Source organism: Rhinolophus sinicus, chromosome 2, assembly GCF_057876585.1.
Source record: "Rhinolophus sinicus isolate RSI-liver-muscle chromosome 2, RSI-T2T, whole genome shotgun sequence".
NCBI classification, from domain to species: domain Eukaryota; kingdom Metazoa; phylum Chordata; class Mammalia; order Chiroptera; family Rhinolophidae; genus Rhinolophus; species Rhinolophus sinicus.
The window spans coordinates 19,720,529-19,743,597 of record NC_142502.1 but is presented as its reverse complement, the minus strand read 5'-3'; the positions used below and the strand labels follow the sequence as shown (position 1 = coordinate 19,743,597).

Genomic DNA, 23,069 nt, shown 5'->3' with positions numbered 1-23,069 from the left:
TTTATGTACCTTAAATATGAAATCATCAGAGCGTCAGCAAAGCTTTCATACATGCAGCCAGAAACAAGGGATGCAAGTGAGGAACGCTGAAGGAAATGGGGATATAGATTCAGTGTTACGATGTAATAGACTGTGCAAGTAAGATCTCACTATTTATCTTTGTAAATTAATGTAAGTCTGGTCCATCCCTCATTTATTTGCTGACCCTGGTGAGACTGCCACCATCAGTCGTCTTGCCAGGCCTCTTGCCCTCTTGTGGGTTGTTATATCAGCAGCAGTGCACACACCCTGGGGAAGGGGCCTCTTTCTCTGCCCTTTGTGGTTACTGGTGCTGTTGCTCCTCCCCCGAACATTGCAGAGATGTGTGGGGTCCCGTGGCTGCTGGAGGTGAGCCCCCAGACCTGCCAGGCTCACAGTCTAGGGTAGGGAAGTCACAGCCAGATTTACTTGGTCCCCCTTTTCAATGCCAGGCATCATCCTCAATCTGCCCCCTCCCTCCTGGATAATTTAGTTGAATTCAACTTATGTGGACTCTTGACTTTCTTCAATGGAGTAAATACCCGGCCCTAGGCGTTCCCTGTGAGAAGGGTTGAGCAGGATAACAATGCAAGGATGTGTAGGTTGTTCATTGCGCAAGAGCATTGGCCACGAGAGAGTACGGCCTGACAACCGGCCTGTACACTGCTTGCCAAGTTGGGCAAGCTGCCAAGAGGAAAAGGCATCTTTTAAAAATTTTTGCTTCAAAGAGCCTTATTGGCTCAGGGAGGTCCTGGTTGAAGGAAGGAAAATATTTTCATTTGGGGGTGGGGAAGGTGAGTCTTTAGTAGAAAACAACAACAAAACCCAGCAAAAACACCAATTTCAGCAAATGACGCTGTTATTTGTGTAGTTTTTAACTAGATTTTCATTATTATTACCATTTCAAGGAGGGGATGCTAATACTAACCAACACCCAAAAATGTTATGCGACTGCCTCCAAAAAATGTTTTTAATATCCATTCACGATACATTCGTGTTATTATCAAGGGCCTTCTATGTTCCAAGGATGATGGTAGGAACCGAGGATAAAACAATGATCAGGATTTGCCTGGCTCCTCCTGCCTGCTCAGGGCAAAGGAAGATAAGGAAAGAGGCACGTGCACAAGGGTTATGAGAAGGAGTAAGGAGCCCACAAGTCAGGCAAGATCTTGGAAGAGAGGTTTGTTTGTGAGGGACTCGTTAAGACCTTGGAGGATGAGAGGGGAAAGGCTCCCTTCTACTGATAGTGGGATCTGCTTCTGATGGGAGGAGAAGCTCCATTGCTACTGCAACGAGAGGAATGTCAGGAAGGATGAATGGGTCCATGTATTCATTATCTATTGCTGTATAACAAATTACCCTAAATGTAGCTGCTTAAAACAATGCATTGGTTATTTACGTAGGTCAGGAATGTAGGCATATCTAGGCAAAGCTGGGTTCTCAGAATGGCTCATAGGTTCGTCAAGATATGTGCCAGGGCTGTAGTCATTCCCACACTCCACTCAGGAAGGATGTACTTCCACGCGCACTCACAAGGTTGTTGGCAGGATTCTGAGTTTTGTGAGCTGTTGCACTGAGGACACTGGCAGTTGTTCAGTAGGCCACCCTCAGTTTCTTGCCACTTGGGCCTCGTCACAGCATGGCAGAGGGAGCCAGAGAGAAAGCAAGAAAGTAAACAAGATGAAAGTCCTAGTCTTTGTGTAACCTCATCTCAGAAGTGATGCCCCTGGAGCCTGTTCCTTCTAAGGGAGTCACTTGCTCCAGCCCATGTTCAAAGGGAGGGGATTACACAGGAGGGTGAATACCAGGAAGTGGGGGACCAACAGGGACCATTGGAAAAGGCTGCCCACCATGGTGTGATTAGGCAGGAAAGCAGGAGTTCTCTGGTGGCTTCCGTTTCTTCTGTGAGGTAGGAAGACAATTCTTTTGTTAAGGGCTGTGGGGAGAGTGGCAGTTTGCTAGAGAAAGTTTGAAATGATCACGGAAGAGAGAATTAATTGTGGATACTTAAGAGAATTGCTGAGCAGTTTAGAGCCACCAGGTACCTTGAATACCGTGTTTCCCCAAAAATAAGACCTAGCTGGACAATCAGCTGTAATGCGTCTTTTGGAGCAAAAATTAATATAAGATCTGATATTATTATATTACAATATATATTATATTATATTATATTATATTATATTATATTATATTATATTATATTATACTATACCCAATCTTATAGTAAAATAAGACCAGGTCTTATATTAATTTTTGCTTCACAAGACGCATTAGAGCTGATTGTCCAGCTAAGTCTTATCTTCGGGGAAACACAGTAAGAGAGGCATGACCTCCATGGCTTGTGTGGGTTTTCCCAGCAGCTCAGGGGAAGGTGTGAAAAAGGTGGACTGTTGGATTCACAGAGTTTGTTTCTTTGTTCAGGCTGGTGCATCTGAAGGACAGTAGATGGACTGAGAGTGGTGAAGTGTGGACTCTAGGATTTAAACTGCATAGGGAGGGAAGGGAAGACTGGAGGTGATAGATAAGTAAAAAGGAGGAATCATGGGTCTGGAAATATCAAAGAGGTAATTAAATAAGATAATTGGAAATATAAGAGATTGTGGTCCAACAGTAACATGACGGAATTAACATGTGTTAGAGGGGGTACCATTGCTGTGGTGGAAAAAGCTCATAGTGTGAGTGGCTGAAGGAAGGTGATGGTAAAGGTCACAAACATGAGAAGTTCACGTAATCGAGAGGCTGGGGTGCTGGATGGTCACCCACAGGAATGGTGAAGTGGCCCAGAATGATGAGAGGACTTGAAGTGGAGGTAAAACTGTGAAACAACCTTCGTATGCCAGAATAGGGCAATGAATAAGTAAATCATAGAAATTGTAAAGTATTATTCATATTTATGAACAGTTTTAATGACATGGGAATGTGCTTACAATACAACATTAAGGGATAAGAGCAAGATCCAAAACTGCTTGTTAAAATGTGGCAGTGTCCAGCTTTCCCAATTATTTAGCCAGAGAAAAATATTTTATTCCGCTTAAATAGGTTTTTAATGTATTCATCAGTGGAAGAAAGGCCCTAGGAAAATCGATGGCTTTGCCCAGATTGTGTTGAAAGATTCAGCTGTATTGAAAGAGGAAAGTCTACAAAGAATTGAAGTATACGAATATATATAAATAATCGTTTGCACAGGTAGACTTTAATTTCAAACTCTGATGCGCTTAAAACGTGCGGTCAATATTCACATGCTTGAATTAGAAGCACCATACTGGGTCTTTCTGTTTTAGGTATGGAAATGTCTCAGAGGATTTAGGAGTTAGTAAATTTCTGTTCCTGTCTTTGAATAGTAATTATGTATCAGCTCTTTATGCCATAAGAGCCAGAATCTGGGCCACTTCGGTACCAGTGACTTCACCGTGATTCACAGGAGCAATAAGGAGCCCTCCTCCACAATTCTTTCCACCTCTGTGAATTGAGATTCAATATTTTTTAGTAACAGAGGTTTAGTTAACGAAAGCACTTTTCATACCACATGGAGATGGATTACAGAAATGCATGCTAGCAGCTGTCCTCAGATTGTCTTTGGCACAGAAACATCTACAGAGAAAACACAATCCCTTTCTCAGTTTTGAGGTTGGTAGAACATTGGTTTACCCTCCCAAGGTTTACCCTAAAGTTGCCAGGTGACACAATGAAATGTTGGTACTTTGCTCAATCACAAAAGTAAGGCAAGAACTATAGAATACGAATACCAAAGAATCGAGAACTACCAGAGCTGTAAGTCACCTCTGTCTTGATTGGAAGGCAGTGTGTCACAATGGCAAGAGCATGAACTAAACTAAATAGCAGTAGGTTTAGACCTGGCCATACAACTTCATTCACTCTTTCAACCAGTGTTTATTGAATTTGAACCTTAATACATTTCAAACACCAGAGCTCAGTGCGATGGATACAAAATTTTAAAAGACATGGTTCTTGACCTCAAGGAGATTGTAATGTGCCTTAAATGAAGTCACACATGCTAAGAGACTAGCGGATAGTATGAGGTCAATGAAGATTAGTTTTCTTTCCCTTCAGCATAACGCTTCTCACAGGAGGTAGTAAGGAGTCAGGGCAGTTCGTTAGAGCAAAGCAGTGGGAAATCCTGACGCAGGAGGTACTCAGAGGTAATAGGCAGGTAGGGAGACAGGCATCTTCAGGGAGCTAGTCTGCCAGTGGGTAGAAGAGCCTCAGCTGCCATTTGTAAATCCACTCCTTTATTAAATTCTTATTAAGAATGCTCTGAGTGCCGGGTGTGGTGGTAGGCAGAGAAGGAATGGTGATCAGTAAGACACAGTCCCTGCCCTCTAGAACCCTCAGAAACATGGAAGACCTCCTTTGAAGGAATTCTGGTTACTCGAGGTCCCTCTCTGGGTGTGCTGCCTGACACTTATTAAGGTAGTCCAAGTATTTTTCAATCAACCAATGATTGTTTTGCATCTAGCATGTGCTTAGTACATATGTGTCCAGACTAAGCTTCAAAGCTTTTGGGTGGGGGAACTTGCAAAATTGAACTACCAGTTCTGGAAAAATACACTGGTAGGCAGGTAATCCAGCAAAGCCTTAGGAGCCAATGATTAGAATTGGGGTCCAGATGGATCAGCTCTTGGAATCAAAGCGATAAGGAGTAGCTGGGACAAAAATTGGAGACTCCGATATGAACAGAGATCAGTGGAAAAGTGGCTTGATGTGGAATCTCAGAGTGTTGGACTAGGTGTCTGAATCCCTCCATTGTACAGCAAGAACTGGTCCCAGTTGCTACTTCAAGGGAAGATCAAGTGGCCTCAGTTCTGGAGGAAAAATGGTAAAGAATGGAACAAGCAGTATCTGATTTAAGTCAGGCATCGCGTTACCTTGAGTCATGGCAGCTTTGCTTAATGGCATTCCCTGGGGACCCTAAGGCAGAATTTCATCCTGGAAGAAGACCTCAGGGGGATCAAATGATGTATAGGGTTTGATGCGGTTATTCAACAAACCTTGGTCAGTTTCTACTGCATGATGTAAGAAATACGCCCATGTGCCTTGTCTGTTGGCACAGTGATCTCTTCATTAACAAAACCTTGCCCAGTGACTGTCAGGCTGGATGATGATTTGCCACTGCTCTCATGGGGGATGAGTATAGAGTTAGAGGGAGTGGCTGAATTAGGGGCAGAAGTTAGCCGCTTAGGGACCAGAGTAATGCCCAGGTAATAAAGATTAGAACTCAAGCACCAGCGGAGAGAAGAATGTACGGCTAGGAGCCACGGTGGGAGAGATGCTGGCATTCTCCTTTAGCTATGAAGAGCCTGATTTGTCTTGCCCAGATAAAGGAAGCCCCACCCGCCCCTAGGATTTCCTGTCATAACTTCAGCAGGGGAAGCACATGACAATGCAATCAGCAGTTATGGCAGGGCTTAGCACTCAGCCTGCACACCGAGGGAACAGGCTGCTGGGACTGAAAGAGGGACTCAGCTGGGTGGAAACGTCATCTGCACCAAGAGCACAGTGAAGGGGAATCTGGACCGGGGTGGGGGGGGTGGGGGGGTGGGGGGGTGGGGGGGTGGGGGGGTGGGGGGGTGGAAACCCAGCTCCGGAGTGTCCGGAAGCAGGTCTGTCCATTGGCGCAGGATTCCAGCCACCAGGACGGGGTTTTGGAAGCCAACTTTGACTCGCAGGGTAAGATTGATTTATCTCAGGCAAAATCTCTGTGCAAAGTAGAAACAGAGAGAGCAGACAGGACAGGGACAACACATTGGAAGTAGGCGACCAGATTTACTGTTAACCTAGGGCTTAAGGAGGGCTCAATTGAATTCAGAACCAGAGTTGCGAGAGCCTCTTACCAAGCAGGATACAACACGAGTGCCCTGTGACTCAGGGAGAAATACAGGAGGCTGATGGTGTCGTCTTGGGAGTACTGCTTATTAATGGACTTGGCAAAGTCCATCGGTGCTCAAAAAAATGTTCGTGAGTGAATGAACTGCATGAATGACTGTCCCCCAAACACCTCACAATGACATGGAAGAATGAGACTTCTTAGGTAATTTGTTTCAAATGTTGATTTGGCCAGGGAATTAATGTTTCCCTGAATGTTAGGGGGCATGTATGAGCCCAGCAGCTGGGGATTTAAGCTGGGGTTGCTATGCTATCATAGAAGAAACAGGTTATTTTTTTCTTTAAAACAAAACATGTAACTTGGAAACATATTGTAATGTGCTGGGGTGAGGCCTGGGCCTTCTACATCATATAACGTGGAAGAGAAGTTTTTATTTTGGATTATTTCAAGGGAAATAGTACCAATAGGCCACACAGCTCAAAGGAACCACAGTATGTGTGACTCTGAGTGAACCTGGCATGGGTGCATCGTGCAGCCTTAGCTGAACTCTTTCTCAAAAGTTCGGAAAGTAGGCACATATTCAATGATTTTTAGCACCATGTGTTATGATAGTAAAGATTGTCTAAATCAGCAATTGAAATTTTTGTTATTGTTGAGTCACTTTTTCCTGATGATAATTAGCTAGCAGTTTCAGCTAATTAACTGCTTCTGGTTTGTGAAATCCACACCATCTGCATGAAGACAGATAATCATCTATTTGCCATGGTGGCAAGACATGATAATTATTCTAAATTTTAAATCAAATTACTTAGCTGCAAGGAGAGAGAGAGAGAGAGAGAGAGAGAGAGAGAGAGGTGTAACTGAGACTCAGTCCTGTTCTATAGCAATTGAGTTTTTAATTATTTTTGTAAGAAACCACGCTTTATTTTTGGACAATGAATGTGATACAGACATTAAAGAAACATTTATAGACTATTTATGCCCAGTCATATAGGTAAGTTCATGAATTATTTCTGTTCATGGACTCAAAGGCACATATTATGTGAATTAATGCTATCCAAAGTTTTATGCTAGAAAAATAGAACCTGACGTTATTCTTAACTCATCTCTCAGTAACATGAAATGGTTTATGGCTGTGATCTATAATGGAATAATTGTACCAAAAACCTGTTCGCAGCTCATGCAAGACTAAATTAAAAGATTAAGTCTGGAGCCTGTTTACAAAAAGCCGGGATGCTAGTTCATGGAAATATTCAACAATCGAATGAAATATTTGAAAGCAAGAAAGTTGTTTTGAAATTGAGAAACACTATTCTTTCATCTATTCCATAGGAACTCTACTTGAAGGGTTATTAAAAGTAAAAATTTAGTCCATTACTCAGTCAGCACAAATTCTAAACATTACTGGCAGTGAAAGATCTAAATTATTTTATACTTACGATCATTGATCTTATAAGTGTAGGTAGAATTACAGGATCCCAATTTAGAAGGGTTCTGGCATTGACAAATGTGGAGAGATTTTCCTAGCTTTAAATTGGTACTTAGTAACTCACATTGTCAATAGAAATATGTGTGTCTATAAGTACTAATGTCATATGATTTGGGAGAAATAGACCTCATTGGCCCAGCCCTTCAGTAGTCTTCAAATTTTTAAAAACATTTTCATTTTTAGAAAATGCAAACATTCTCCCCCCAAATTTTATGGGAGTCCTACATTAAAACTGATCAAAATAGAGCTACTTTGATTAAAATAACTGACCTTTCTCACTGAGAGTCAGATAATCTTTGAGACACCACCAAGGAATATCACAGGGTCTTGCAGAGCAGGGTTTGAAAACCACTAATTTACATGAGATGTCCCAATGTCAGTCTTCAGAGTAAGGCTTTCCTAGAATCAACCCAAAGAAAGCAGAGGAAGGAAATAATAAAGATAAATGTAAAAATTAATGAAACAAAAACAAATACATGAGGATCAACAAAGCCAAAAGTTTGTTCTATGGAAATGACACACCTGGAAATATCCATGAAAGAGAGAAGAAAAACAAAAATAAACACTATTAGAAATGGAAAAGGAACAGACCTATAAAGGTTGTAGGCATTGAAAGATAACAAGAGGATATTTAAACAATTTGATTTCTATAACCTTGAAAATAGATTAAATGTACATGTTCCTAAAAAAATGTAACTTACCAAAACTGGCTCAAGAAGAAATAGAAAATTGCAAAGTCCTATAATCATTGGCTAATTTGAATCAATGATGAAAATGTTTCACCAGACCCGAAAGATTTTGCACTACTAGTGAGTTCAACTCAGTATTCAAGCAACAAGTCATTCTAATTGTATTTTTTTTTTTCTTTGCTCAGGCTGCAATAACCACAGATTGGATGGCTTAATAGAAATTTATTTTCTCACACTTCTGGAAGCTGGAAGTCCAAGATCAAGGGTTACGTTTCTTCTAAGGCCTCTTTGGCTTGCCGAGATGGCTGCTTTCGTGTGTCCTCACATGGTCTCTCCTGTGTGAGTGAGCACCCCTGGTGTCTCTGTGTGTGTTCAAATTTCCTTTTCTTGAAAGGACACCAGCCAGGTTGGACTAGGGCTCACCCTAAGGGCCTTTGTTTTAACTTAATCACTTTAAAGATCCAACTACCAAATATAGTCAGATTCGAAGGTACTGGAGGTTCGAGCTTCAACATAGGAATTTGGGAAACACAATTTAGCCCATGACACGACACCAATACTACACAAACTGTTTCATATTACAGAAAATGATGAAACGCACCCCAGCCCATTTTAAAGCCAGAAGGGAAAATGACAGACAAATCTCACTTATAAAAGTAAATGGAAATTTTCTAAACAAAATGATTGTAACCTAACCTAACAGTGTATTTAGAAATATAATAACCATGCCCAGGCTGAGTTTATTACAGAATAGTATAGTCACTATAATCTGTGCTCAGTCATTAAAATTCATGGTAACAGGAGTTTAAAATGGATTACTTTGCCAGTGCATAGTGATTGAACAACATGTATTTATTTGAAAGTAAATTTAATTTACATAAGAACTGGAATTTGGGGTCGTCTTACAGTCATTAAAATCTATAGGGTTTTTTTTCCAATAAAACTGATTTTTATTATGATACCTTTCCTGTATTTGGGGAGATACTAAAACTTTAAACATACTGCAGCTGGATGCCTTTCAGGAACTCAGCACCATGAGCTGAAGGATCCACATTCATACAAACATCCTGGTTTTAACACAAGTCACTCTGATTGTTCCGAGGACAATGCCAGTCTTCAACTTCCAATGTACTTTTGGATCAAAGGTCTATCAGCGTGTGGCTTACGTCTGGTTATTTTAAGACACTAATCGAGAAGAACCTAGCGTTTCACCTCCCCCATGTTATTTATGTGATTTAATATCAAATCAGTGTTGGAAAGCTAATTACAGTATTCTGGATTGCAAGGTCCATAGGCATTTGCAATCACAAGTGGGTGCTATTGAAGGAAAGAAAGGAAGGAAATACCACCAAGTAAAGACCATTCAGTAAGCTTTTTAGGTTTAAATATCACTCCAGGAGCTTGACTTTCAAATGGGATTTATTTTCTCGTTTGTTTATTTTTTTTATTTAGTAACAGGAACAAGCTGTCTTACATGTTATATCTGAAGATCAAAGAAAGAAAAGCCTTGTGTCTTATTAGCTGAAGTTACTGGGGTGAGGAAATTCAGGTCACAGAACGGTCCATTATGATGTCTTCGTGTGGGTGGATTAATTTGCTCTGTTGTGCGGTCTCTTCCTGTCCCCCAAGCCCAGAGGGCCATCTTGCCATTGCATGCGCTTGTCACTATGTGGATTGGCTGAGACCATAAATGAAATGGAACACCCACTACCAGAAAAACTCTACATTTATATCCCACTGAGAGTGGGCCAGTATAATTAGATTTGTATATGAATGACAGCACTTCTTACAGTAATTTTATGTATGTTATTGAGACATCATTTGGAAATATTAACAGATTTTCTTCCTGTAATTCTTTGTGCCTCGTTTAGCCCAGGCAGCTGGGGCATTCCTCATTCACTTCCTTAGGAAATGGTGACAGAGCAGAATGCAGAGAACAGTGAAGCCAATTCTTGGCTTTTGGGTTTCAAAAGCCTAGGCCTGGCATGAGATAAAAGAATTGCTCGAGGATAAGCATGGAGACAGGCAGACCCAGACACATTGAGGACTCTCTGGAATGACCCTGCATCAAGCACATTGAGAAAGAAAAAGAAACATCTGCATGATGTTCCAGGCCGCTAGCCTGAGCGTGTCACCCACTTCCTTGCCCCACAGTGTGGCACCAGAGCAGAGAATGAGCTTGTGAGACCAGGAGGGCACTGAGGCAGCTTTTCCCCAGCCCAGAGTTATGTGAGAGTGCAGAATGTTTGTTTCCAAATGCCCAAGAGCCGCATGAATGGGGCACAGTGCAGCCGCAGACCAGAGGGAGTGTAAGTTCAGGAAGCAGACAGGACACAGCAGGGACCTCCATGGGCCTCCGACCCAAGGCCGGAAAGGTCCTTGGGATTCAGGACTTCTCAGAGGACGCCTCTGCAGACAGCGGATGGTCCCGGTGCTGCCCTTACACTCAGGCCCAAGGAGACCCTGCCTTGGGCTCCACTTGGGCCTCCTGTGGTCACCTCTCTGTCACAGGGCAGGGAATGTGCTGCCTGGAGCCCAGACCCCCTGTCCTGGGCCATACCTTGGGTTCCTGGGGTCCTGGAATTCCCGGTCCAAACAGCCCTCAGACCACATCCAGGGCCTGCCTGGGCTGCTTCCCTAGACTCATCTCTGTGAGGGTGTGGGCAGACTGTACCCCAGCAGTGCCGGGAAAGCCGAGGGGTGGCTGTGTTGACAGAAAGTGCATGTGGACCTGGGCCCAGTGTGCAGCTCTCACAGTGTGGGACAGACCTGAGGATGGTCAGAGAAGCGTGGGCCTCGTGCCAGAAGCCGGCTTCCAGGGCAGCCATGTTCCCGGTCGTTATAAAGGTGTATTTGTTCAGTTTGGAGGATAGGGCATCGTTTAGTTAGTAGTTTGTTAGCTTGATTTTATAACTTCTGAATATTCAGGCATATGGGGCGTGGACTTCCATCTGTACACGTGCACTTTTCTGCTCTCTACACCTAATGTGGCATCTCAGAGCAGCGGCCTGTTCACTGTGCAGTCCCCCTCACTGCTCAGTGCCCAGCCTGTGTCTGTGCTCTGTGACTGTGGCTTGAATGAAATTGTAAAATATATGTGTGTTTTTGACAGCCGTTCACCTGAAAAGTCATTAAAGTTTAATTACTTGCGTTTAAAGTCCGTACAACTATGCTGGTAGAATTTGGAAACAATACGCTGGGGTTGGCATAGATTGAACGCCACTAATTCTCTTCTAAGTGAAAACGGGGTGTCGCAGCTGCCTCCAAGGAAGTGAAATAGGGAAAGCCCTCAACTTGATTACCGTCCAGGGAGCAAGCCTGGGCTTCTGCCTCAGCGTTGGCCTTGGTGAGACTGAGTTGGCCGGCGTGTGGGCATCCTCTGGAGCTTGCCATCAACTGGTGTGGAGCCAGCAGCCTGCGCTTCTGGGCATGCAGGGCTTGGCGCCTGCTGCTGTGCACGAAGACTGTGCTGGAACCACTACAAAGCACTTGGCCCAGCTTCACCCTCATTAACCAGACTGTCAGTGGGGTGAGCCGGGGTGAATCGGGTCTGTGGGGACGTCGTCGGACACTGGAGGGGCTCTTCTTCCAGTCAGCTCGTGTGAGCTGTGTCAGCTTGTATTGCAAACACATCAGCTGAGGGAAGGAGTTCTGAAAGGAAGACTGTTACACAATGATTGGATGATTAACGCACAGCTTCCTGAAGTCACTCGTGTTTCTGTTCCCTTTTCAAGTCAGGTTTTAGAAACAAGCCAATTTTAGACTCGTGTAGTACGATCACATTTAGCAACCTTCGTGAGGTGTGACACATTTGATGCAAAATATAGATGGGCAAGGAATGATGTTGCTCATTAGGAAGTCCAATTAGATGATGGTCACTAAAATATATATGAACTGAGGTAAGTATGTCAAATGATTCACTAAAGGCTAATTAGGTAAAGGAAGGTGTGCAGGTGATAGGCTCCGGATAGTCTAGCTTTATTCAGCATGAACCAGAAGTGGAAGGGTTTGTGCCACACTCACTAGGTGGAGGGAGGGTTTTATGCCACATTTACTTGGCTCGGGGGTAGTTTTTTGATCTGGTGAGCAGAGCACGCAAGGCCCGGGACATCTCCAGGGTCATGAGCATTCTATGCTGCTGTCTGGGTTTGGAGCTTAATTATTTAAATGTTTCCAGACTCAAATGACTGATGAGCTAACATATTTTTAATTCAGACGTTCACAGAGTAAGCCTTAGGATGTGCCTGAAGCAAATGTTGTAGAATGCCTTGATAAATGGATGTTACCTGGAAGTTCCATGCCCCGTATTTCATTTCAATTCACATTTTAAATTGTAAAAATTAAAAATGTTACCTAAATTTCGAGGCAACAGAGCCCTCCATTACTTCTAGTCCCCAGTGAAGCCTTCCATGAAAAGGACTAGTGTTTGTTTGGTTGTTGTGTTTGAAGAGAGAAAGAATGCTGTTAGAATAAAGAAAAGAAATGTTGCCAGAATGTTCTACTTAATTTAGCCCTCTGAAGAGAAACACACTGGTGAATCATTGCATGCTGATGTTACTATTTTAATGTTAATTCGGTAACCTTTTCCTACTCGCTTCCTGTCTATGAGTAGGTGGGTTATAGGTAGAGTCAGAGAAGAGCTTGTTCCTGTCAGAGTCCTTTTAAGTTTTTCCATGGTTCAAAGTTTTTCTTATATAAGCAATAGCTACTGGGGGCTCTTAGAATAGTGCTTTAAAGAATAAGAGCATATTTGAGAACTAGCCTGTTTGCAGAGGTGATATAAAATTGACACAGTTTAGTAGTCATCAAACTTATTAAGTAATTTAACTATCTCAAATGAATTCCGGATACTTTAGAGCACTGTGCAAATGGTAACTGAATCTTGATCATCGGTTCTGCAAAATTGGCCGTGGAAAATACCTCCCTGTCCCCAGCAAAACAGATCTTCATATCACACTATGCCCTGTGTTCTCGCAGTCTTGATACCGAGTCTTTTTAGCATATGTTCCATTTTCCAAGTTGAGGGTGGCTAATGAAGCTTGTCATCCTTTCTCAGAAGGTTTACCTCTTGGTGGTTATTCCCATTGCAGAAGCTCCCATTTACTTGGGCTTCATTAGCAAAAAGACCATCTTATTTGTGTTTGTATCAGAGGATCAGTAATAGACATTTACAGCAAACGTTTCTGAGTGGATAATGTAGTCGGTTTTCAGCAAGTGAATGGTTTTTCTATAGAAAAACCAGATCTCTCTCTAAGAATCACAGCATCCGACCTTGTGGACTTGCTACAAGTCCTGTGAACTCACTCCGCGGGCCCACACCCTTTCTGTCTCTGTCCTGTGTCCTGCACCACCAAATCCTATCGCTGTCAGAGCTGCTCTCACTCCTGCTTCCTTCCTTCCTTTGCTTTTGCCCCTGGTTTCCATATCAAGGCCGTGTCATTCTGCTCTAGACTCCGGATCTTTCATTCTACTCTTGGCATATGTTTTCCCCGCTGTGTTCTCACTCTCCATACTGTGGAAGAGCACATTCATTTTTATCTCAGGAAATCCCATTGTAGAAGAGGAACAGGAATGACTTCCAGGAAGACAGTTACTCACCCTAGCCTCCCAGAAATGAAAGACATGCACTTAGGAGCTGATTGCTGTTCCCTCCTTTAAGGAGTGATGTGGAGGTCAAGGGTACTTCAGTAGCTTTGCTTTTTCACCTTGAATAGTTGCACCACAACATAATACTGGCCTCCAGGGAAGTAGTGAAGTCCTCATGCATTTTCATTAAATGGTTAAATATGATTTCTTTTATCCAGGGTGAGTATCATCCTCTACCTGTAGGTCTTCCTAAAAAATAAAGTGAAATCCCTACTTCCTACAATCCACACACCACGTGTGGGCATACAAGGTCAGAATAAGATGTATTGCATCTTATTACATCTTTGCAGAGTTCTGACTCATAGATTTCTCTTCTGCTGTCTGTATTTCCTGATGGGGAGCCAGTGATACAGAGGTTGGGGGATTTGATGCCCCCATCCTCCCCCACACAACACGTAGTTTCATCTGTGTCCTTCCTAAAAGGTTTTTAAATTCTTAATCCAAGATTAGCCTAAACACTTTGGTGGTGGCCTCAGGGGCATCCTGGACCCAGCTTTTTGAATGCCATATGTAGTTAGATTCTTGGAAGTCCCCTAAGCCCATTATATTGACATTCTTCTTTACAGTTCTTCTACTCTTTTCTTCTGCTAAATACTCTTTAATTACCTGCGCAGATCCCATGACTGGTGCCTCTTCTAATACACTTCCCACCACCTACCATATTTTCTACCTATTACCCAACACTCAAGACCTCAGGTGCCCCCACGGGGACGTGGCTATCTTTGAGCAGTTCCCAGGGAGAGAGAATTTTTATTAAGATGACTTGCTTGATGACACATAGTTTGTTAAGATGTAGTGGGCTGAATAATGCCCCTCAATGAGGTCCACATCCTAATTTCCAGAACTTGTGAATATGTGACTTTACATGGCAAAGGGGGCTTTACAGATGTGATGAAGTTAAGGATCTTGAGTGGGGGAAATTATCCTGTACTATTCTTTTGAGCTCAGTGTAATCACAAGGGTCCTTCTAAATGACAGGCAGGAAGGTTAGAAGAGGAAGACGCAATGTGACAGCAGAAATGGAAATTGGAGTGCTATGGCTACCAGCCAAGGAATGCCAGCTGCTTCTAGAAGCTGGAAGAGACAAGGAATGGATTCTCCCCTGGAGCCTCCAGAAGGAATTCAGCTCTGCGGACACCTTGATGTTAGCCCCGTAAGCCTCATTTCAGATTTCTGTCCTCTAGAACTATAAGAATAAGCGTAGGTTGTTATCAGCCACTAAATTTGTGGTGATTTATTACAGTGGCAGCAGGAAGCTAGTACAGATGAAAAGACAACGAGAAAAGCAAATCAAAAGCGAAACTGTGAATCAGGTAGAGGAAGCAGCCATAGGATGGATAATTACTGCTCTTAAGAACAACCTCATGGGCTCCCCTATCTTGGCCCATTTCCCTGCTGTGATATTAGAACCTGGTTAAGTCCTGGTTGTTATCCAGCACCTTTCCTTGTCTTGCTCTTCATATCAGAAGCAAATGTTTATCTCTTTTGTCCCTCATGGCTCCCAGAAACTTTGCTACAACTGTCTTGGAGGAATCACGGGGCCTTATATTCCTTCAAAGACAGTAGCTAGATGTTTGCTCTGGTCCTCACAAGTCTTTGGAGAACCATTTACAGTGTTTCCCTGAAAATAAGACCCAGCCGGACAATCAGCTCTAATGCATCTTTTGGAGCAAAAATTAATATAAGTCCGGGTATTATATTACATTATATTAGACCCGGTCTTATATTATAGTAAAATAAGACTGGGTCTTATATTAATTTTTGTTCCAAAAGACGCATTAGAGCTGATTGTCCGGCTAGGTCTTATTTTCAAGGAAACATGGTAGATGGCTGGTATTGCTCACTGCTACCTGTGCCAAGTTTAGCTGTGTGAATAGTAAGCACATGAAATTCCTCCCTGATAATTAATAGATAAGATCTAATCCCTCACTCCCTGAGGAAAATGGTCTTAGTGGGCAAAGTCTGAGCACTTAGCCCCCAGTTAAATCAGCCAGCCATGTACTGACGACCTCTTGTGTACTCAGCACGTTGCTGTAGGTGTCCTGAGTTAATGTGCAAAACTCAGGGAGCCTCCACTTCTTTCTTCAGGGAGTGGCTGGAGAAGGAGATATAAGCAGCATGGTGAAAAAGAATCATTTCTCCAATTCATCTGAAAGCTAAATAAGTATTAGGACTTACCCATTATTTACTAATAGATGGCAAAGTGTACTTTTGTAGAAGGAAACTAAATTTTCTTTGGGCTATTTAAGGACATCAGGTGAAAATTGATGAATGGGTGACAACGTAACCAGTACTTTTTAGGCATGATGGATTCTCCAGTTGGTGAAATTCGGAATGGCTGAAATGAAGAATGGGCCTTGCCTGGACCACATGTTTGTTTATTTATCCATGCATCATTTATCCGGTCAGGTGTCATTGTAAAAACAACTGCTGAGCACGTAGGTGTGTTCTCAGAGTTATGAAGGTTCCCTGCTTTCGGGGATTGCATATTGTAGCAGGGGTAATCAATTCATGTTTGACAAGGAATTATCCAAGTTAAGAAACATCCTGTTACTCAAGAAATGTTTAGCCATTTAAGTCATTCAGAGCCCAAGATACCTTGTTTGATGAATCCCAGCAACGCATCCCATGAAGGAACTTTTTTTGGTTACAAAGTGGTATTGCCGTTGCCAGCCTGTAGAAATAGCTCGAAAAGACCTAGTCTAAACCTTTTCCCTTTCCTTGCTATCCAGATAAGTAAAACATTACACCCTTTCTTTATAGAGCCATGAGTCTGGAAGGGATTCGAGAGGTCATCAGTCCATTCTGCTGACTTGGGCACAAATGCTTTCAGGAGCCAGGCAGGTCATATAGGTATGTGTGACTCAATGTAAGACAATAGAGAGTGGTGGGGATTTGGGAAAATTGAGAGCATATGCCTTGCCTAGAGCTTTCAAAGTCTGGCCTGACCAAATGATCATGTTAGCAGACCAGATTGCTTAGACTGCCAATTGATTGCTCACCTTAGAAAACAGTAGTCTGACATTTTCTTAAAGCCTGCTAGAGACAATCGCCTATGTGAGTTTGGGTGACCAGCTTCCCTCAATCAAGCCAGCATGCACCTCCCAGCCATCTGTCAGTTGAGGGGAACATGCTATCTAATTGGGGTGGGTACCCATCATGCTTTCAACTAAGTGATGGCTTGTGGAGAGAATTTGTTCAGGCTGTATAATCCTGGAGCACGTTCTGTGAACCAGTTTTTCCCTTTGTTTGCTGGTTTTATAATCGTAGACTCACCCACAAGCAACTGTAACTGCCCTGTAAGCAACAGGCCCCACTTCTAGCCGATGGATGGAGTCAGACGCTCTCTTTTGCCAATTGCTCAGCACCAAATCAGACAAAGGCGCCTTCCTGTCCGTTATGGTGACCCGGTTGTATTGTTGCTGACTCAATGAATAATTTTTTGAGCATTGGCCATAATGAAGTGTATGTAAAGTTACTGAAAACTATTTTTAAAAGTCCTTCAAGTGGTAAATAAATTGATTTGGATAATAGTAAGCATATATCATTCTGCTTTGATTTATAGACTCAGAATTTAGCTTCCCTTCAGAAATAATATTTAAGGGCAGCATCTTGTCTTCTGGTGTCTATGATTACTAGTGAGAAGCTGATGTCAGTCTAAATGTCATCTCTCTCTTTCATGTCCACAATTTTCTTTGAGTTATTTTCCATATCCATCTATTCTTGTTTCATGTCCACCTTTTTTATTTCATATTTTTATATTTGTTTTTAATAGATGTCTTGCCTTCACTGATCTCTTTGGTAACCCTAGTTATTAAAAATCTTTATGAGATACTTCTATGATGTGACATCATCAAGATTGAAATCGTGTTTTATTGGCTATTTGTTTACTTGCCCTTTAAATATTAGCGATCTGAAACAATTTTGGAATTCAGCTTGCGCATTCATTTTGAGCTTAAGGTCTTTTTTGTTTGCTTCTTTGGTTTGGTTTGGACTCTCTGCCTCTCTCCCTCTCTAATAGTTTTATGGTTTGGAGTTGCCTACACCTTCTCCCTCTGGTCCTCCAATCTAGAGTCCTGTCTCCAAAAGACATCCTGGGGCTCCTGCTGTTTTCAGGGGGATATTCCAACCTAGTATTGAGGGAGCCTGCATGAAGCTTAGTCCATTCTTGGTTGGAAGGATTTATCCTCCCCCTACCCCATCTAGGCTTTATAAAGCCATGGCTTTTGGAAATAGGTGAACAGCCTTTTTTTTTTTCTTTCAATTTCCTTTCTTGTGTCAGGGAGCCCCATTTATTCAAGCAGAGCCTCAGCCAGGCTCTGATGCCGCCTTCCTCAGATGGAGCTCTTAAACTCCTCCCCACAAAGGAACCGAGCACCTGGCCTCCAGGCTCCAGCCTCCACCACAAAGCACCTTGATCACAACAGGCCTCAGTAGAAGCGTCAGTCAGTGCTCAGTCGAAAGCTCAAAAGCTTTTGGCTCCAAAAAAAAAAGCTTTTGGCTCCTTTCTAATTCATAGAAGCGGTTATCTAGCTTTTCAAGCCCAACTGTGACTTACCTATTTAATATTTTACCTATCGTCGCTGTGTGTTTGGAGCAGAAGAGTGGTGCCCAAGCAAGGACTCACCAAACCACCTTGACCGAAAGTCCAAACATGTCAGAGGACTGTGTCTGATGGCCACAACTTCATTAAGGTCTAGACGTCAGGCAAAGCTCCAGGTGTGCTGAAATGTTTCATGGCCTCTGCATTAAGATGCTATTTGAGTCTGTGTGACTAGAAGACATAATCTAAGGATAGCGTACAGGGGAAGAGAAGCAAACTTTAATGAGTAATTAGGAGACCTCTCCTGCCCTCTGACACCACAAGAGAAATCTCTAAATGACAATGGTTAGAAATAATTAAAAACAGGCATGTCAAGTAAGTATCATCCTAAAATCCAGATAATAGAACGTTCAATGAATGTATGTGTGTGTGTATATATGTTTGTGTGTTTTGTTCTTTTTTTTTTTGGTCCATATTTTCCTGGAAATACTCTCAGTTGCAAGATTTCCTCCAGTGAATTTTTTTTTTAATAGTTCCGGGATTTGGTTTAGTACTTAGGAGAGTTATAAATCCAAGCACTTTGCTCATTGAAACTATCTGTATCCGGTAGCTGCTCTTGTAAAAGCAGTGGCCAAAATCTTTTCAGAACAGATTTACAGCAGAATCTGTTCCCAAAGGAACTGGGAGTGAGCTTGACTACTTCCTAATTGGTAGTCAATATTCCAGCACTTCTTTGTTTCTTTGGAAGAATCTGAGAGTGAGAAGGTCTGTTAGGCTGATCTGGGTATTCAAGAGATCAACGGGGTCAAGCAATGTAATTACTTGGGCCATTTATTCTTTTAATTTTTCCTTTCTAAGGAACAGAGTCTAAGGTTGTAGAGAAGGATCCTGGTTGGTCCCCTGAAAGCCAAATCATTATATTTTTAGCCTGAGATTCTGGAGTTGCTACACCTCTTGGAAAAGTGTTTCTGCCTCTTTCTTTTCTCCACAGCATCCATTGGAACTGCTGTTGGTCCACCTGGGCTCAGATTTTAGTCAAAAAAAAAAGGCAGTGCATGATTGCCACCAGCTCTTCCCTGTGTCCCCCACGTGTGAAAGCGTCTCATGGAAAAGTTAAGAAATAACATGAAATAAACAGAACTTTTCTAGGATGCCAAGACATTCTCTTCTCCTTTGACATTGAGAGCAAGAAGGTTGCTAATAGTTTTTTGGAGAAAGATATGACAATGGCCAGGTTATCACCAGGTGCTTGCTGATACATTTGAAGGCACTGGACACTACTGGTGGCCTTGCCCTTGCTCTCAGCTTGTCAGACCTGGAGTTACATACACCTTACGACTAACCCCGGCAAACTATCCTTAAAAAACTCAGATGGTGACAGGTTGTAGCCTTCTTTCTATAGGTAGGATAACACTGAGGGTATTTTGGATACAGGTGCTCCAAATTACCATTGGTCTCAAACAAATTTAGTCTGATTCTAAGACAGCTGAGGAATATAGATATGGGAAGCTAATAAAAATGGGAATTAAACACATATTTAAAACACGATTTTGAACATTAAGCTTATTGATGCTGCTACTGTGCCGCATAACGTCTCTGGGACAATTAGAAAGGGCCTGGTGAACATTTATATTCAGGAATTCCCCAACAAGAGCATTTTAATTGTGGGTCTGAATTAAATCAAGGGAGGGAGTGGATTCTCACTGGAGCTTGAGGAAAGTGTTCCACTCACTGTGGTTTTTCATTGTTACATTGCCTTCTTCTCATGCCAGGTAGGGACAGTGGTGGTGCTGGTGGCGAATGCAGGGAGACATGAAGCAGATGTGCCCATGGCGATTTATGCAGTTTTTAAATATCCTGATTCCCTAATAGACACTCAACATTAGTTTCATTATTTTAGGCCTCTTTCTATGTTGCCCATCCCATGTTTACCTCTTACATCATCAATAGTTAGAGAGGGTCGGGTACTTAGCTGGTGAAGAGAGAGCGAGTGAGTTCCTAAATAAGGAATGGGTCTGGTGGCAAAGCAGTAGAAAGGATCATTTTCTATCCTTTCAAGTGGCAAAAATGTACGGAAGGACCCCAGTCCCTCATCTGAAACCCTTGGGTTCTGGTGTGTTTCAGAATTCAGAAATTTTGCATTTTAGAAAGGTAATATAATGTATATACTATATATTACATATCGTCACCAGCAGGATCTGAATAGATTCCCGTAAGCTATAACATTAACATTTATGTAGCAAAACATGATTATTTACTCTGAGATAAGTAAAGATTTTAAATAATCTCCTATCACTTCAACTCACGTTGGGACACAGATGCATGTTGGGGCCAAACTTGGAGGGAGGGGGGAAGCACCTTAAGATTTTTCAGGACTTTCTGCATTTTGCAATTGTGTGTAAGAGATTGTGGATCTTATAATAAATCATCCAAGTTAAGTAGTGTTTAATGGTCTGTCCTTGGAACAGCAATCATTGTTTATGAGAAAAGTGTTTTTCAAATGACCAACAAAACAAACTTTTGCAATACAATCCATTTGTATTTTGGGGACTGACTGTACTAATAAAGATAATCAGAGACACATTTTGAACTGTGTACAAAGCTATTATAAATATATTCATATTATTCAATGTGCACTGCCAACAAATGACACTTCTTAGCTACTCCTTACCAAAATCTCAGACTTTATAATGTGTTTTCTCTCTTTTATATTTTGCATTTCCCTAATTCCTCTCTTTAAAAAAAAGTTGTTTGCCCTAGATTTTCTATTGATGACAGTCACTCTGGGTAGTTGGCCTTCTTAATCAGGACAAGTACAGTAGATGAGGTATGGGAGCCACAGTGATTACAGTTTTATGGAATCCAAGTATTTTTTTAAAAATATCATTTTTTTTTTAAACCAATAGAGTGATATATGCTCAAAAGTTTGTGACAGAAGTGAAATACTGGGGTTAAAAATATCAGGGCATAATCACTGAGAAATTCAACTTTTCTTTTAAGAAAACATTTCTGTCCCAGTACTGATATAAATAAAGTATTTTGATTAAACAATAACAGAACCTCAACCCTATAGGAAAACCTAAAATTACACTAGAAAACAAAAAATACTTAGAAGCCTGTTGAACTGGAAGACTAGATTATAAATAATTTACAAGTGGTTTGTCACTAGAAATTCCCGTGGCAAAAAGAAATGCTAAATAAATGAATTGCTTTTCAACCTGGGTGTATAATCACACTAAGAACTGTTTTTAAAACAAAACTTGTCAAAGTAAAAACCCTGTAGAGTCTTACTGTGCTGTGAATTCATTGTGTCATGCATAGGTCAAATGAGGCCATTGTAAATTTTTTCACTATATCTGAGAAAATGCAGAAAACTCAGAATTATGCTGTCCCCGGATTCTAATGTCATAACAATCACGAGGCATGGTGGTGTATGATTTCTTCAGCACTCTGTTCGTCCTTATGCCTTGATTCTGTGAGTACTTTTAGGTGTCTTTGAAGGTCATCTTTACATAGCCAAATGAAAGAAAAGAAGTGAAATGGGTTTTCCTCTGTTAGCAAATGCATTTGTCTTGATTCTCAGATTTCTGTTGTTGAGATGGCTACAGATTGGAACATAGTAGAGACTCCCCTGACATCTTCTGGCCATCATTTCTTGTATTATTAGTGACATTTAGTGCAATGCTTTTGAATTTTTGTGTTAGGCTAGGTGGGCAGAAATTCTGAGCAGAAATAGGAACACTAGTCATGATGAAAACATAACCAAAATGGAATGGCAGTGCTCAGCTTCTTAGCATTTATTTAGAGTGGCAATATTAAAGATCGCCTTTATTTTAAAATGTTTTACTGGCTATTCCTTGCTCACCCCCAACAACAACAAAAAAACTTTAAAATTTTAAATTGAAAAGTTGCCCAGTCATTCAGTGATCTCAGCGATAAGGCTGGTGGACCACCTTTGTAACAGCCCCAAAGAAAGACTAATTTATTGTCTTGTTAAAGATTCCTTTTTACCTTTTAATTATCTGTGCCTCTCCCTGCTCATGTTTGTCCTGGCATCTTATGGGAAAGCACTGTGTTCTGCGTAGCATATGCACTTCTTTCCTGAAATGTGCAGTACTCTCCACATTGCAGTGATTTTTTTTTTTTTCCTCTTTTGCTTAGAACAGAGGTGAAAACCTCAGTGGATTCAAGTATCCACTTGATAGGCTCGGTCTCTCTTAATCAGCCTGTAATGGAGCTAATGGCTGTTTGTCATCCTTGGAGATATAAATTTCCTGGCGGTGTCTCCTGCAGACAGTGCATGAAGTATGCTGTGTGTGCCAGCAAGAACTGATAATCAGCAGTAGGGCAGGGTGCTTCGTTAGCCAGGAGAAGAGCCCGGCTTCCCAGCTACCAGGCTACAGAACTCGCCTCGCCACTCCTGAGACATGGACAATGCCGGTAGGTAAAACAGGATGAATTCTTCCTCTGGGCTCGAGTGCGGTCTGCATCCTTCTCTGCAGAAGGTTTGCCTGTGTGTTGCTCTTGTACTGCACTTAAATATTCAAGACGGGGAGACATGGAATGTGTTAACCCTGCTGCGTTGTCCTCAAGGCAGTCAGTCGGTGTTTATTTTGAAGAATTGGGAATGCAAATTATAATTCCACAGTCACCTTTTGGAAGACTACACTGTTCTTTTATTTAGGCTGCAGGAAGTGTGCTGTTTGATCCTTTTGTGCTCAGAACAGTGGGTGAAAAATGCATATAGTTCATGAAACAACTTGCTAAGGGGTGGCCAAAGGTAGATGGAGTTAAGGAGCTGAACACAATTTTTTTTTTCGGGGTTACAGTGTGCACAGT

General features: G+C 41.9%; 1 protein-coding gene across 6 annotated transcripts in view; it reads left to right on the top strand.

The window, feature by feature from the left end:
* PHACTR2 (phosphatase and actin regulator 2) overlaps nt 1-23,069 on the top strand; it is a 233,044-nt gene that overhangs the window by 39,016 nt on the left and 170,959 nt on the right. The window contains exon 1 of one of the 6 annotated variants that reach the window (XM_019744466.3): nt 22,369-22,670. The exons of 4 other annotated variants lie outside the window; for them this stretch is intronic. In XM_019744466.3, coding sequence (XP_019600025.2) covers nt 22,658-22,670 — 13 coding nt within the window. In that variant the 5' untranslated portion in view covers nt 22,369-22,657. Of the gene's footprint in view, nt 1-22,368; nt 22,671-23,069 lie in introns of those variants that run through there. One more of the 6 variants, XM_019744471.3, reaches the window with a different exon arrangement.